Source organism: Leptonychotes weddellii, chromosome 6 (genome assembly GCF_054177405.1).
Source record: "Leptonychotes weddellii isolate Sample4059 chromosome 6, ASM5417740v2, whole genome shotgun sequence".
In the NCBI taxonomy this organism is placed as follows: Eukaryota; Metazoa; Chordata; class Mammalia; order Carnivora; family Phocidae; genus Leptonychotes; species Leptonychotes weddellii.
The window spans coordinates 116,922,534-116,935,961 of record NC_138374.1 but is presented as its reverse complement, the minus strand read 5'-3'; the positions used below and the strand labels follow the sequence as shown (position 1 = coordinate 116,935,961).

The window sequence follows — 13,428 nt, the reverse complement described above, 5'->3', positions numbered from 1 at the left end:
TCAGATCTGTACCTCTGAAACAAATAATGCAATATATGTTAAGAAAAAAAAAAAGAAGAAGAAGAAGGTAGCGGGAGGGGAAGAATGAAGCGGGGGAAATCGGAGGGGTAGACGAACCATGAGAGACGATGGACTCTGAAAAACAAACTGAGGGTTCTAGAGGGGAGGGGGGGAGGATGGGTTAGCCTGGTGATGGGTATTAAAGAGGGCACATTCTGCATGGAGCACTGGGTGTTATGCACAAACAATGAATCATGGAACACTACATCTAAAACTAATGATGTAATGTATGGGGATAATATAAGAATAAAAAAATTAAAAAAAAAAAAAACTAATGATGTAATGTATGGGGATTAACATAAGAATAAAAAAAAAAAAAAAAACCTTCAGCTTCACAGGCCCCAGGGGTTTGATTTGGCACCAACCAACAGACTATGGGTAAGATATTAATACACCAGGTCGATTTTAGGTTTGGAAGGGAGGAAGAGAAATTGTATTCTTCACCATGGCCCCAGGCAAATCATGGGGTTGAGAATCCATCAGGCCTTTAAAAGCTTTTCCAATGGGAGACACTACAATTTCCCTCTCTAAATCCATGATTTAACAGCCTTCCCCCGACTTCCCCAAAAAGCTCTCTAAGAGATAAGAAGTCTAACGTTATTCTGGCTGATTTTTTCTGATGGTTCTTCAAAGGCATCCCATCACTCCTCTTGTCACTCTCTCGCCTATAACAACATGGGTTGGCTTTCTCGTGCTCCCTGCATCTAATAAGGGACTTGCCTCTGTGCCCCCATGTTCTGCCTTCCTTGCCTGGCAGTGAACTCCATCCTCTCTCTCCAGCAAGGATATCCGTCCAGCAATTGCCCTTGGGTCTTTAGTGTTGCCTCTCCAGTGGGTCGTGGTCCCCACCAGCATACAAACATGCAGTAATACTGGCCCCCTGGAAAAGAATTCCCTCTTAACCCCATATCTGTACCATATTACTGTCCCATTTCTCTCCTCCTCTTCACAATAAAACTATTTGCGCGTTGTCTATCCCTGATGTTTCTGATTCTCCGATTCATCTCCAGCCCTTCTGTTATGGACTGAATTGGGTCCCCTCTCCCCAAATTCCTATGTTGACGCCCTACCCACCCCCCTCCCATGTGACTGTATTTGGAGAAAGGACCTTTAAGGAGGTAATTAAGGTTAAATGAGATCCTACGGATGAGGGTGAGGCCTGAATCCGATAGGACTACTGTCCTTGTAGGAAGAGGAAGAGACCCCAGAGCTCTCCCTGCGTGTGCACAAAGGAAAGCCACAGGAGGATGCAGAGGGAAGACGGCCATCTACAAGCCAAAAAGAGACTCCTCATCAGAAACTGACCCTGCCGGCACCTTCATCTTGGACGTCTAGACTCCCGAACCACAAGAAAATGAATTTCTGTTGTTGAAGTCACCTACTGTGTGGTACTCTGCTACGGCAGCCCGAACAGATGCATATACCTTCTCTCTTGCCCCCTCCCACTCTTTACTGTGGTAAAATCTACATACCATAAAACTGACCATTTTCACCATTTTGAAGTGTACAATTCAGCGCCATTTAGCATATTCACAATGTTGTGCAACCATCACCACCGTCTAGTTCCAGGACATTTTCGTCACCCGAAAGGAAACCACGTCCGTTAGCAGTCACACCCCCCACCCCCGCCATCCTCCCCTCCCCCCAGCTCCTGGCTACATGGCTCCTTCAGGAGCCTGTTCCAGACACTGCAAGTAAATGGGCTCCTACACCACGTGGTCTTCTGTGACTGGCTTCTTTCCTCCAGCAGGATGTTTTCCAGGTGCATCCACGCTGTAGCATGCCTCCGCACCTCATTCGTTTTCACGGCTGAACACGACCCCCTCCCCCCCGTATGGACCTACCACACGTTGTTTAGCCGTCAGCGGCTCCCCTTCTCTCCTGAACGGACGCCATCAGGGTCTGGCCCCTTCCACTCCATCAGGACAACACTCCTCAGGGTCACCAGTGCTCTCCCTGTGGCTAACGCAATCCTGAGTCCTTTTCTCGGCTGGCCTGTCACCCCCTTTACCTCTGGTATCACTCCCTCTTCCAAACACGTCTCTGTGTGGCTTCTGGGACGCCATTCCCTCTAGGTCCTCCTCCTACCTCACAGCCCACGGTTCCCTGCTCAGTGAAGTGTCTGCAGACCACTGTATCTTAAAGAGCAAACTCTCGCCCTGACCCCTGGCACTCCCCGGTGCCCTGACCTGCTTTATTTTTCTCTAGAGCACTTTTCCTCTGACACGGGATATGCGTCCTCGTTAGTTTGGTCTTCTTCCAACAGAACATAAACTCCAAAGGGACTCCATGGGCCACCTGGGCTGTTTGGTGACTTCTTAGATGGCCAGCACCTAGAGCAGGGCCTGGCCCACAGTAGATGCTTAATAAATATGTGTTAAATAAGGGAACAAATAAGCACGTGAGCAGCTGTGGCTCTCCAAGACAACCCAACCACAGGTCTCCTTGTCCATCTGTGTGTAGAAGCCAAAACGCTCCTTGTGAAAGTCAGAAGAACCGCCCAGACACAATCTTTCCAAACGAGGAGGCACCTGGAGATGGGTGAGATTTCGAGGAAGAGTCAGCTTTTCCGGGGACATCGGAGCACCTTAATCGGGAGAAAAGCACCACCGGTTCACTCTCTCATCCAGATGGCGGAGCAGCGTTTGAGGACCTAGAGCAGTGCTTCTCGGACTTTCATGAGCATGTGACTGACCAGGGGACCTTGTTAAAATACAGACTCGGATTCACAGGTCTTTGAAAGGGGAGGGGCTGAGATTCCGTATTTCTAACCATCTCCCAGATGATGGTCTGTGGACCTCACTTGACTAGCAAGAGCTTATTATACTATATTGTTTGACATCTGAAGAAAGCAGGTTTCAAAAGACAAAGAGCAGAGTCAGCTGCAGTGAGCGGGAGCTACCAACACTTTGCTAGGGGACAAAAAGTCGCTGCGTAGCACACAGGCTGTGGTAAGCAGCCCCTAAAATGAACCCCATGGTCCCTGCCTACTGGCTTTCACACCCTGGTGTAATTTTCTCCCTTTGAGTGTGGGCTAGATTTAGTGACTCATTTCTAGTGAATGGAAAACGGCAGAAGGCACGGGATGTCACTTCTGAGATTAGGTTACCAACGACTGAGCTTTCTGTCTTGGGTGTTCTCTTACTCACGTGCTTGGAGGGAGCCAGTTGCCATGTTGTGAATAGCTCTATGGTGAGGCCCACATGGTGAAGAACTGATGAAGGCCTCTGGCCAACAGTTAGCCAGCGAGGAAGGTCCTCAGTCCAACAACCTGCGAGGAACTGAATCCTGCCAACACCACACAGGTGAGCTTCGAAAGCGGATCCTCCCCTAGTGGAGCCATTAGGAGAAGACTATGGCCCTGCCCCCAACACCCTCACTGCAACCTCAAGAGAGCTAGAGCCAGAGGCCCCCCGCCAACACTGCACCTACACTGGGGACTCCTGACCCACAGAAACTGTGCCATAAGAATTAATGCTTTTTGTTTTAAGTTGCTAGGTTCTCGGGCAATTTGTTACACAGCAATAGGTAGTTAATGCAGTAGATGCTAGAAAGGGGCTGTTACCAGCTCAAGAGTCAGTACAGAGTTTCCGTTTCCGTCAGCCTAAAATGCACAGCATGTGAACACGCTCTGTGAGTCACGAGGGGTTCTGAACTCGGGCAGTCGTGGTGCCGAGTCAGGGCTCGGCTAATGGAAGGTGCAGACACAGCCGTGTGGAGGAGGCAGGCTGCAGAGCCAGGACCCTCCGTTGCTCTGCACGGCCGGCAGGAAGGCTGAAGGATGGCGTGGGTGCCCCGGCAAGGTCTCCGGCAGAGCTGCTAACCTAGATGCCTAGAGAGCTAGGCTGACCGTGAACTTGTAAGCAAGCCGAAGCTCACGAGATGGCCACCAAGTTTGTTTTCCTTTGAAGCAAAGACCAAACTGACCAGGAAGACGAAGAAATTTGTGCTAAAAGACCCTCGCTCCTTGGTCTAATTTTTGTTTTCTCTTTTGATAGATTCATGGATCTAGACAAATGTTTCTCCACGAGAGGAAAACCCATGAAGCAAGAGTGATGACAAATGGCAACCGAATTCAGCCTCGGTATAGGGAGTGTGGGGGGGCCTGCCTCACCTGGCAGAAGCCCTTACTCCACACAGAACTGCCTCCTTGCAGGATGTGCGTCCATTACTTCCAGATCCAACAGTGTTTTCAAGAGAAGCTAGAAATCTAGCTATTTTTAAGTAAAATCCCCTAATATTTAAATGTTTCAATGTTTTCAAGACACAGCAGACTGAAAAGAAATACATCTATGCGCCTTATCTGGCCCTCCCATTGCCCATTTATAGCCTTTGCTTTAGGTTGTTGAGGGAGCTGTGTCAGAGGAAGCAACATGAAGACAGAGGGGCCCACAGGGCAAGCACCACATGTCCTTGCTTGTTGCCTCGCTGCCCCGTGGGGACCTAAAGCCCGCCCTCGGCAAGGACACACTGCTTTGACAGGAAGCCATGCCCCATCCAAGCCCAGGGCCCCTCTGGCCCTCAGACCTCTCTTCTAGCTACCCTCACTCCCTGGGTGACCAGCGAAAACATCAGTCAGTACATGGTGACTCCAGACTCGTATCTCTACCCTGGGTTTCTCCCGAGTGTCAGATTCCTATGTCCCACTGCCCACTTAGAATCTCTCCTTGGAGGCCTAACGGGCACCTCACATTAACATGGCCAAGTTGGTGCCTTGTCTTGATTCTGTCCTCTACACCTCGTCTTCCCCAACTCCATTACGGAGTCACTGGTTCCCTGTTGCTCATGCCAAACATTTCAAATTTCTCTCTTTCCTCATACTCCACATCCTCCCCATCAGGACGTCCTGTCAATGCTATGCTCTAAATGGACCCCAAACCCGACCCCACTGCACCGCCCTCCCTCATGACCCACCCCCCACCACCCTAAGCCCCCAGTGCCCGTGGCTGAGACCTCACAGTCACCTCTGCGTGGTGTCCCTGCTTCTCTTCATAGTCCCCGATAACTTCTCCTCAAAGCTGTCGGCAGGCTTCCAAGAATACATATAGATCAGATCTTACCACTCTTCTGCTTCAAAGCTTCCAGTGGCTTCCCAAATCCAAACCCATTATTACCATGACTCTCGGGGCTTGATGGCCGTGAACATCGCTTGTAGCTCCTTCTGTCACTCCATTTAGGTCGCTGCGTCTCCTCAGAGAGTCCTTTGCTGACCACCCCTCTCTAGCAGCTCTCCCTCTTTCACCCCTGCCCCCATTCGGGCCCCCCGCACTCTGGCTCTTAACTTACACTTCCTTAGTCTTCACCTAAGCACTTATTCCCGCCTGACATATCTGTTATCTGTCTGTCTCCCAGCCTGGAATGTGAGTTAAACAGTATCAGGGCTTTTGTCTCGTTTCGCAATGTATTCTCACAGCCTACAACTGTGCCCCTGCACACTGTCGCCGCTCCACAGATTTCACGGGGCTCGATGAACTGACACGGCTCTACGGATAAAGCTTCCAGGGGCCGAAGCCCAGGCCTGATCCACTGCTCACTGGGAAGTCTACTCACTGATTGAGGAAGGCAAAGAGGTATCTCATGATAATCAGAGTGGTTTTGGGCAGGACCAGGAGAACTTTCCGGATGTGCAGAGCTCTCTCCTGCAGGTTGTCCATTGCTGAAAGAAGAAAGCCATGCGTTACCGTCCATCGCAACTGAGATCCCAAGGAGTAATGGTGTGAGGGCCCTGACTACCAGCAGGGGCTGCACAGATACTGGTGTGCTGTGTAAGGGGCTCCGTCCCTGTGGCTCCTCGGGGCAGGACTGCTGCCGCAGGGCACCTGCTGGGCTGCAGACACTTCCTGACCCCGACTGAAGGCATATGCTCCTCGGGCTCAGAAGGGGTTGGGGATGTTCTCCGAGCACCTACCGCTCTCTTATTAAAACAACCGCAGACAAGGAACGGTCCCGAAACCTGCTAGGACTGCAGGCTCGACATCCAGCCTTGGAGGATCCATGTGTGGGGAGGGAGACAGGCTGTGTAGCTCCTGTCCTGCTCGCTCTACACATGCATCTCCTCATCCTCTGGACAGGTCTGGCTTATCTTTCCCCCTCTCCTATCTGCAGCGGGGTTGGGCAGAATGTGGCCAGAGGCAAGAGATGGTAGATCCCTGCATAAGTCGTGGTATCTAGGGAGAAGACGCGAGGTTTCCTGTCTCTTGTGCTGTGGACAGACTAATCACAGACCTCCATCATGGCCAGCCTCCCCACTAGTGTGCCCTGTGGATACTGTCATTTTCTATGAGTGCCTTTCTGTGAGAAAGAAGTGGAAAGCAGTGGGTTAGGAGCACATCTCAAGGGGAGAACTGGGCAGCCAAGGTATCTTTAACTGTCTTGGTAGCCCCAGCCACTGAAGACATCTACCTAAGCTCAGTCCTAGAACAAGACTTGAAGACAGGAGGGAGGGCCTAAATTTAATAGGCACAGAACTGATTTCCACTAGGCTTCCACAAAGAGTGGGTCAACAAATAAAATAAGAGAGCTTACTGAATGCCCTGGAGCAGAGAGGGACAATGTTCAGGGCATACAATGAGTCCAACTGGAGACTTGGGGGCCATGAACACCCTGGTGCATCCAGGAAGAAGACTCTTCTCCCATTTCAAAGGCACTGCCTTCTCCAGCCTCTGGAGCCATCATTCTAGTGGAGTCCACTTCCAGGATGACCTGGTATTAATCTAAATTTCCATGCATTTTTTTCCATGGAAAACAAAAGAGAGGATGTTTCTGGATAATAAGCTAAACTAAATGGGTAAGAATAGCTTTTCAAGTCCCAAATTTGAGAGTAAGAGGCAGGAACCTATAAGGATAAAGTAGAGACTATATCTCTTTCTAAGAAAACATCATATTGCTACATTTAAGTGTTCAGAGGGCTTTTATTCCTAAAAGAACACATACTAACACATCTAGGAGGTAAGCCACACCATGTTTATTTTTTTTTCATTTTTTTTTAAGATTTTATTTATTTGCGAGAGAGAGAATGAGAGACAGAGAGCACGAGAGGGAGGAGGGTCAGAGGGAGAAGCAGGCTCCCTGCCGAGCAGGGAGCCCGATGCGGGACTCGATCCCGGGACTCCAGGATCATGACCTGAGCCGAAGGCAGTCGCTTAACCAACTGAGCCACCCAGGCGCCCACCACACCATGTTTAAAGCAACAAGCAGGGGCACCTGGCTGGCTCAGCTGGTTCAGTATCTGACTCTTGATTTTGGCTCAGATCTTGATCTCAGGGTCATGGGATCGAGCCCCGCAGTGGGCTCCATGCTGGGTGTGGAGCCTGCTTAAGATCCTGTCTCTCCCTCTCCCTCTGCCCCCCCCCACTTAAAATCAATCAATCTTATAAAACAAAGATTCATTCTAACCTAAATTATAAAAATAAGCAACAAGCAGAAAATATTTCCCCTTTATAGCATAAAAAGCACAGGCACTAATGTATGAGCTTCCAATAACTGAAAAGGACTGTGTCATATATGAATAGAAATATATTTTACTGAAGAAAACAAAGCTCAGCAAAGCAAGGAGTTTAAGGCCAATCAGAAAGAAAAACCCAGGAGTTCTGACTTGTGGTCCTAGACTCTTACTGAAAAGTCATCTTTCTTCCCTCCCCACCAGGGATGAAGGACTGAGGACGAGGAAGAAAAACTTCACTGAAGAAAAGGAAAAAGAAAAACATTATTGAAAAGTTTATGGGAAAAAAAGGCCCCGTGGACATTTCTTATCTGTCACGACAAGGTGCTCTTGCCCAGAAGCCAGTCTGAGGCCAGGATGTACTTACTGACGCAGGCCATCAGGTCATGGAAGATGTCCTTGGGGAAGAGAGGATGTTCCAGCCCCCGGAAGTAAAGCTTCAGGACGCCAGCAATGGAGTCCATGTCATGGTCATTCTGGTCCCCAGCCAGGGGGTCCTCTCCTGAGGATAAGCAGCCCCCCAAAGAAGGAAAGAGAGAGTGAGAAAGGTAAAAACACACGGGACGAAGCAGGAATGGTGGGGAACAGGTGACCTGTCCGAGTCCTCATCAGAGTCCATCAGCTCTCCGCCTAGCATGGCGACCATGAGTAGGGCGCAAGGGTCCAATAGGATAAATTCGCTTCTGTCAGACCAGCTCAGGGACATTCCCTATGGGCCGGGACGGGACACTGCAACTGGCCCTCTCACAAGAATCATGAAGCCAGGCTGGGACTGAGCCTCTGGGGGAGGAAAATGAGGCCAAGGAGGCTCTCCCTCCTGACTGGCTCTCACTGTTCCTGGCTCGCAACAAAGGACACCTACTTACAGGAGAACAATCACGCTGGGGCTCCCTATGGAAAATTTCATATCAGATGTAATTAGATTTAATGATAGGACCAACCTCAAATTGAAACTATATATATCCATTACAGTGACAGAAATTGCCAAAGCTTGCCCATTACCTTAATAGCCCACAAGCTAATAAATGGGCTACGATGAACAGGCGCATTAGCCTTGATATTAACTGCCACCAAGGGTTCTGGATGAAGTCATAAACTGCCCAGATATCATAGTTAACTTCTTGGGTTTCGGCAGATCATTCGCAGGAGAGAGGCAGGGTGAATGGGGCTGAGGAGGACTTGGGGAGGACTGTCTACAAGGAAGCAGGTATTGGGCTGAAGAGGTCGCTTGCTAACCTCTGGGTCCTCTTGGGGGGAGTGGGAATGGGTGCAGCCAATATCCCAGGAGGCTGGCACATATTTGGTCTGATCTTCAAGCCTGTTTCCTTACCTCTCTCAAAGGCGTTTTTGATGTCATTCACTTCCACCTGGGATCCCGACACCCGGAAAATTCCTTCATGCTGTAGTCCTGGAAAGACAGGGAAAAGTGATCAAGGCGAAGAAGAAACAAAGTCACAAGCACAGCTCCAAGCTTAGTTGAATGTCTGTGTCCTCCAGCCAGTGTGCATGTAAGCCCCCCTGTCTCTCTTCTTCAGGCCGAAGGAGAAAGCATGTGGAGGGATGCTGGAGAAGTCACCAGAACGGATAGGAGGCATAAGAAAGCACTGAGTCAGAGACTTAAGGGGAAAGAGGTCTACACCCAGCTCTATTCCCGATTCCGAGGGAGACTAGGAAGCAGGTTCCTTCCCCTGCCTTTGCCTCTCTGCTCCCATCTGCAAAGTGACGAAGTGACCCCTGGCACCTGGTCACCCAGGGCCAGGAGCGGAAAGCGGGGGTCTGGCAGGCCAGCCATTAGATACCACTGGAGGAGTTTCATAAGGTCTGAGATACAATGATTGCTTTGGCTGTTCGAATACTGTCTGGCTCTTCCAGGGCACAATGTTTTGAATCCTTAGGAAAGAGAGAGGACGGGAAAAGGCAAGTGATCACAGTCCACGGCCAGATACCCTGCCAGCTGCTGGTTCTTGACTGCGGCTTGCCTCCCAAACGTGCATGGACGTTGCGGGACGATAATGGGCGTGAAAACCTTGTCTTCTTGGGTTTTGTTAGAGTACAATCCTAAAAAAATAACGCATGTGCTGTGATTGCCGCTAAGAAATGCTTCCATAGAAATAAATCCACTGGTTCTCAAAACAGCCACTAAGGACGAGTCACCAGCACGCCCATTTTCCAGCTGAAGGAAGTGATGAGTGATGAGCAGCCTTAGGTTATAGAGGTGACAAGAACCAGAACCAGGAGGCCGGCCCAGGCCTTCTGGTTGCAATCACGCACTCACTCCTCAACACCAGGTTTGTGGGGCCTACCAGAGGCAAAGTACAGAGAGGGCAGGAACCCGCCTGTTAGTCCGAACTCGGACGTGGCTCACAACCCCACACGTGGAGCTGCAGAGGTGGTAAGAGATCCAGGGGGCATGCTGTTAGTGCTGGCCCCGGGGGTCAGACTGAACTAGCAGCTGTAATCACATCCGGCTTGCCAGCCTTTCTCAGGATCTGCGTGTCTCCATCCTGGGCGTCTTGTCCATGTTCCTCCGTAATGGTGTGATTCATCAAAAACTTGGACATATCAGGGAAATCTCAAACAAATTGCTTTTTAAGGAAACAAAATAGAACTGCCCACTGTTTTCTGGCTATCCTCTCAGTGAGGGGGTGACTGGGTTCTCTTGGCTAGACCTTTGAAGGGAAATCACGTCGGCCAGGACTACAATCTTGAATCCAATTGAAGCAGTATTAAGAAGCAAGCAGGGGGAATTTAATTACCTGGCTTGTAATAGGACTTAAGTTGTCTGCTCCTCTAAGGGAATCTCCAGAATATTCCTCAGAGAATGGCAATGTTAAAACCCCATTAGTACCAATGTAATAATACCATATTAGTTACCAATGGGATGTAACAGCCAAATTATGTCATTTACACACAGAACGCAAACAGCCAAGTGTTCTGACAGAAACAGTCACGTACCCTGCGACTTGTCAAAAACGCAGTATAGTCTAAGACACACTGAGATCCCCTCAGTCTGGTTCCCATTTCTCTTCGAGAACCTGCACTTTAGAAGGATCATGATGTGTTCTTGCTCAGCAGACAGAATCTGTAGAGTGTCTAATCTAATGACTCTGAGAGTAGGAGCACTGATAAATGGTTGGGTTCCAGAAGTAAAGGGGAAAAGCAGGGGGCTTTTGATTAGAATGCAGGGAAGGCCCCACATGACTAACCTGACACATCGTGATCTTTCTGATTTGCTCTTCGTGCATACTTTTACCATAAAAGTAAAAAAACCACTCGGACTTGGAAGTGGCACAAAATCTTCCATTCTGCACTGGATTCGGCTGTTGCCAAGAGGTGCTCTCCTACAGAATTCTTGATATGTTTGCTACAATACTGCCTCACGGTACTTGGCTCCCTTCTGCATAAGATAGGTGGGGTCTTCCCCACCTGATTCAGTCAGTCATTCCCCAAATGCCTCTCCTTTAAGTCTTCCTGGATCACCCTGACCCACCATTTACAGCGGAGCCTCAGCTTTCTCATCTCTACAATGGGAACGATAACATCTATCTCCCAGGGAACATGAAGAGAGTAAGGATGGACACACTGCAGCCGTTGGTGGGTCACAGACCCTTTTGGAACTGAGTTATGGAACCTGTCTCCACTGAATGTACGTGCACAAAAATTTTTAGCCCTGACTTATAGGGAGTTCAGGAATCCCTTGAGTCCTTATTTGGGGAAAAAGTTCAATTTAGCTGAACAAATGTTTTTTGAAGAACTACTACGTACGAGGGTTGTTTTTTTTTCTTTAAATCAACAATACGTTTATCTATTTGTTCAGTCCTGGAATAAGCATAAAATGGCTTCAGAATTGATAGCCCACATCCTTGTGATAAAAAATTTGTTTACAGCTCTTTTTGTCTTCAGATTTACAGTATAGTATCAAAATACTGTTTTCAAAAGTTACTTAAATAACTTGCTTCCTCATCTCCTCAGTGTGGTTATGTTACTCATTTGTCCTGCAGTTAGGTTTATTTGTTACTGTTTGTATTCCACTTGGGGTTTTACCTACATCCTTGTTTTATTTATCTGTTTATTTATCCTTTAAACATGGGAAGCACAAATGCAGTTCTAAACGTCACAATTAGACAAAAAGCAATGTTCAGAGAAATGTCACTTCCCTCCCACTCCCACCCGCCCCCATCCTTTCTACCCTGTCTTGCACCCATCTCTTGTGGATGAACAATCAAATATTAGTTTCCGGATTCATCCTTCCTGTATTTCTTCTTGCCGAAGTGAGAAGACACATGTGCATTCTTATACCCTCTTCTTTCTATATAAAAGGTAGCATGCTCTAGACATTCTTTCCCACTTTGCTTTTTTTGCTTGATAACATATTCTGGAAATCTCTCTGTGTAATTTCATGGAGATAGTGCTCATTGTTTTTTTGTAACTGCCTAGTATTCAGATATACCATAGGTGGTCCAACCACTCTTCTGTGTGAGGGTATTTAGGTTGTTCTTTTTATTTTTTACAAATGATGCTGCAACAAATAACCTCGTGCATATGTATCTTTATGTTGTTGGAGGTGCATCTTCCAGGTAAACTGCTACAAGGACCGCTGGATCAGAAGATAAATGCATACATAGTTCTGTTAGATATTGCCAAATTCCCCTAAGAAAGGGTTGTACCTGTTGGCAATACCACCAGCAACATGTGAGCACACCTGTTTCCCCAGAGCCACACCACAGAAATGTCCCTGCATACACCATGCATGTGCAGGGGCAGAGATGGGGACATTCCAGCCACCATATCCGGAAGCATCCCCTCCTCGGCTCCCCCACAGCTCCACTCTGGGCCTGGTCACAGTCATGTCTTCTCTGGGCTGCTGCAGCCGCCTCCTTCCTCCCATGGCCTTGTCTCCATCCAGCAGCTCTTTTTAAAGAGTTCCCTCTGTTCAGAATTCTCCAGTAGCTTCCCACCTCACTCAGAATAAAGTCTAAACACCTCCCTTAGGTGAGGAAGCCCTAAGAGTCTGGCCTCTGGCTTGGTCTGCTGCCCCTCTCCTTTCCCCTCTCCGCTCTGGCCACCCAGGCCTCCTGCAAGCCGGCCCCTGCCTATGCCAAGGATCTCTGCATTTGATGTTCCCTCTCTCTGAAACACTCTTCCCAGACAGCACCTGGCTCACTTCCTCACTTTCTTTCAGGACTCCACTCTGATGTCACCCTCCGAGGTGACCTTAGGGCCTGCCTTTCCCTGAACAACCCCCCTAGAACAGTGTCCCCCCTCCATTCTCCGGCTCTTTGCCTGGCTTTTCTTCAGGACACTCACCATCATCAGACACACCGTATATTACTGTGTTTATTTATTAACTGACCAGCTGATCATCTACTTATCTGCTCTTCGGTAGAATATAAAGTTCACGAAGGCAGGAACTTTTTCTTGGCACACAATGAGCAATCTATCTCTCTCTATAAATTTGGTGGATGACCAAATAGAATGCATGGCTGAAAGAATGGGAGTCCAGACTCTCTTCTTCCTATTGTCCTTTAGACACAAGTAACTTTTCTTCTCCGGAACTCACTTTGGATTTATCTTTGCCAATTACTTGATCATTAATCATTACTATCTTGTGAAATTTCTTACACTGCTATTCTGAATGGCTATTGCTTATTTCTTTTTATTTAGCTTTCCAATTGCTTATTTTCTCCCAACTGCATCATAAAATCAAATAAAGACAGGAAGAGTGTATGATCCCTGTTTTTGTTTTCCTATTTCACAATGCACGGTGCCCAGCATTGATCAGGGGCTTGATAAATATTTGTTGACCGTTGATATACAACGCTGTCACTTCAAGTGAATAGGGACAAGATGAAAAAATGGTGGCTGATTAGAATGAGAGAAGTTGTAAGCATGCTAAAACAATTACTATTCCAAAAATGAACCCAAGT

The 13,428-nt window shown here is 48.3% G+C and overlaps 1 protein-coding gene and 1 long non-coding RNA gene across 13 annotated transcripts in view; one reads left to right on the top strand and one right to left on the bottom strand.

The window, feature by feature from the left end:
- Positions 1-13,428, bottom strand: part of SRGAP2 (SLIT-ROBO Rho GTPase activating protein 2) — a 226,719-nt gene that overhangs the window by 20,159 nt on the left and 193,132 nt on the right. For 11 of the 12 annotated variants that reach the window (XM_081825140.1, XM_081825144.1, XM_081825143.1 and 8 more), the window contains exons 15-17: positions 8,832-8,909; positions 7,869-8,003; positions 5,611-5,716 (exon numbers count right to left, since the gene is read on the bottom strand). In XM_081825140.1, the coding sequence (XP_081681266.1) occupies positions 5,611-5,716; positions 7,869-8,003; positions 8,832-8,909 (319 nt within the window). Of the gene's footprint in view, positions 1-5,610; positions 5,717-7,868; positions 8,004-8,831; positions 8,910-13,428 lie in introns of those variants that run through there. The other variant, XR_014146567.1, reaches the window with a different exon arrangement.
- The window catches only part of LOC145722356 (uncharacterized), a 285,608-nt gene that overhangs the window by 233,406 nt on the left and 38,774 nt on the right, over positions 1-13,428 (top strand). The gene's annotated exons all lie outside the window — the stretch shown is intronic.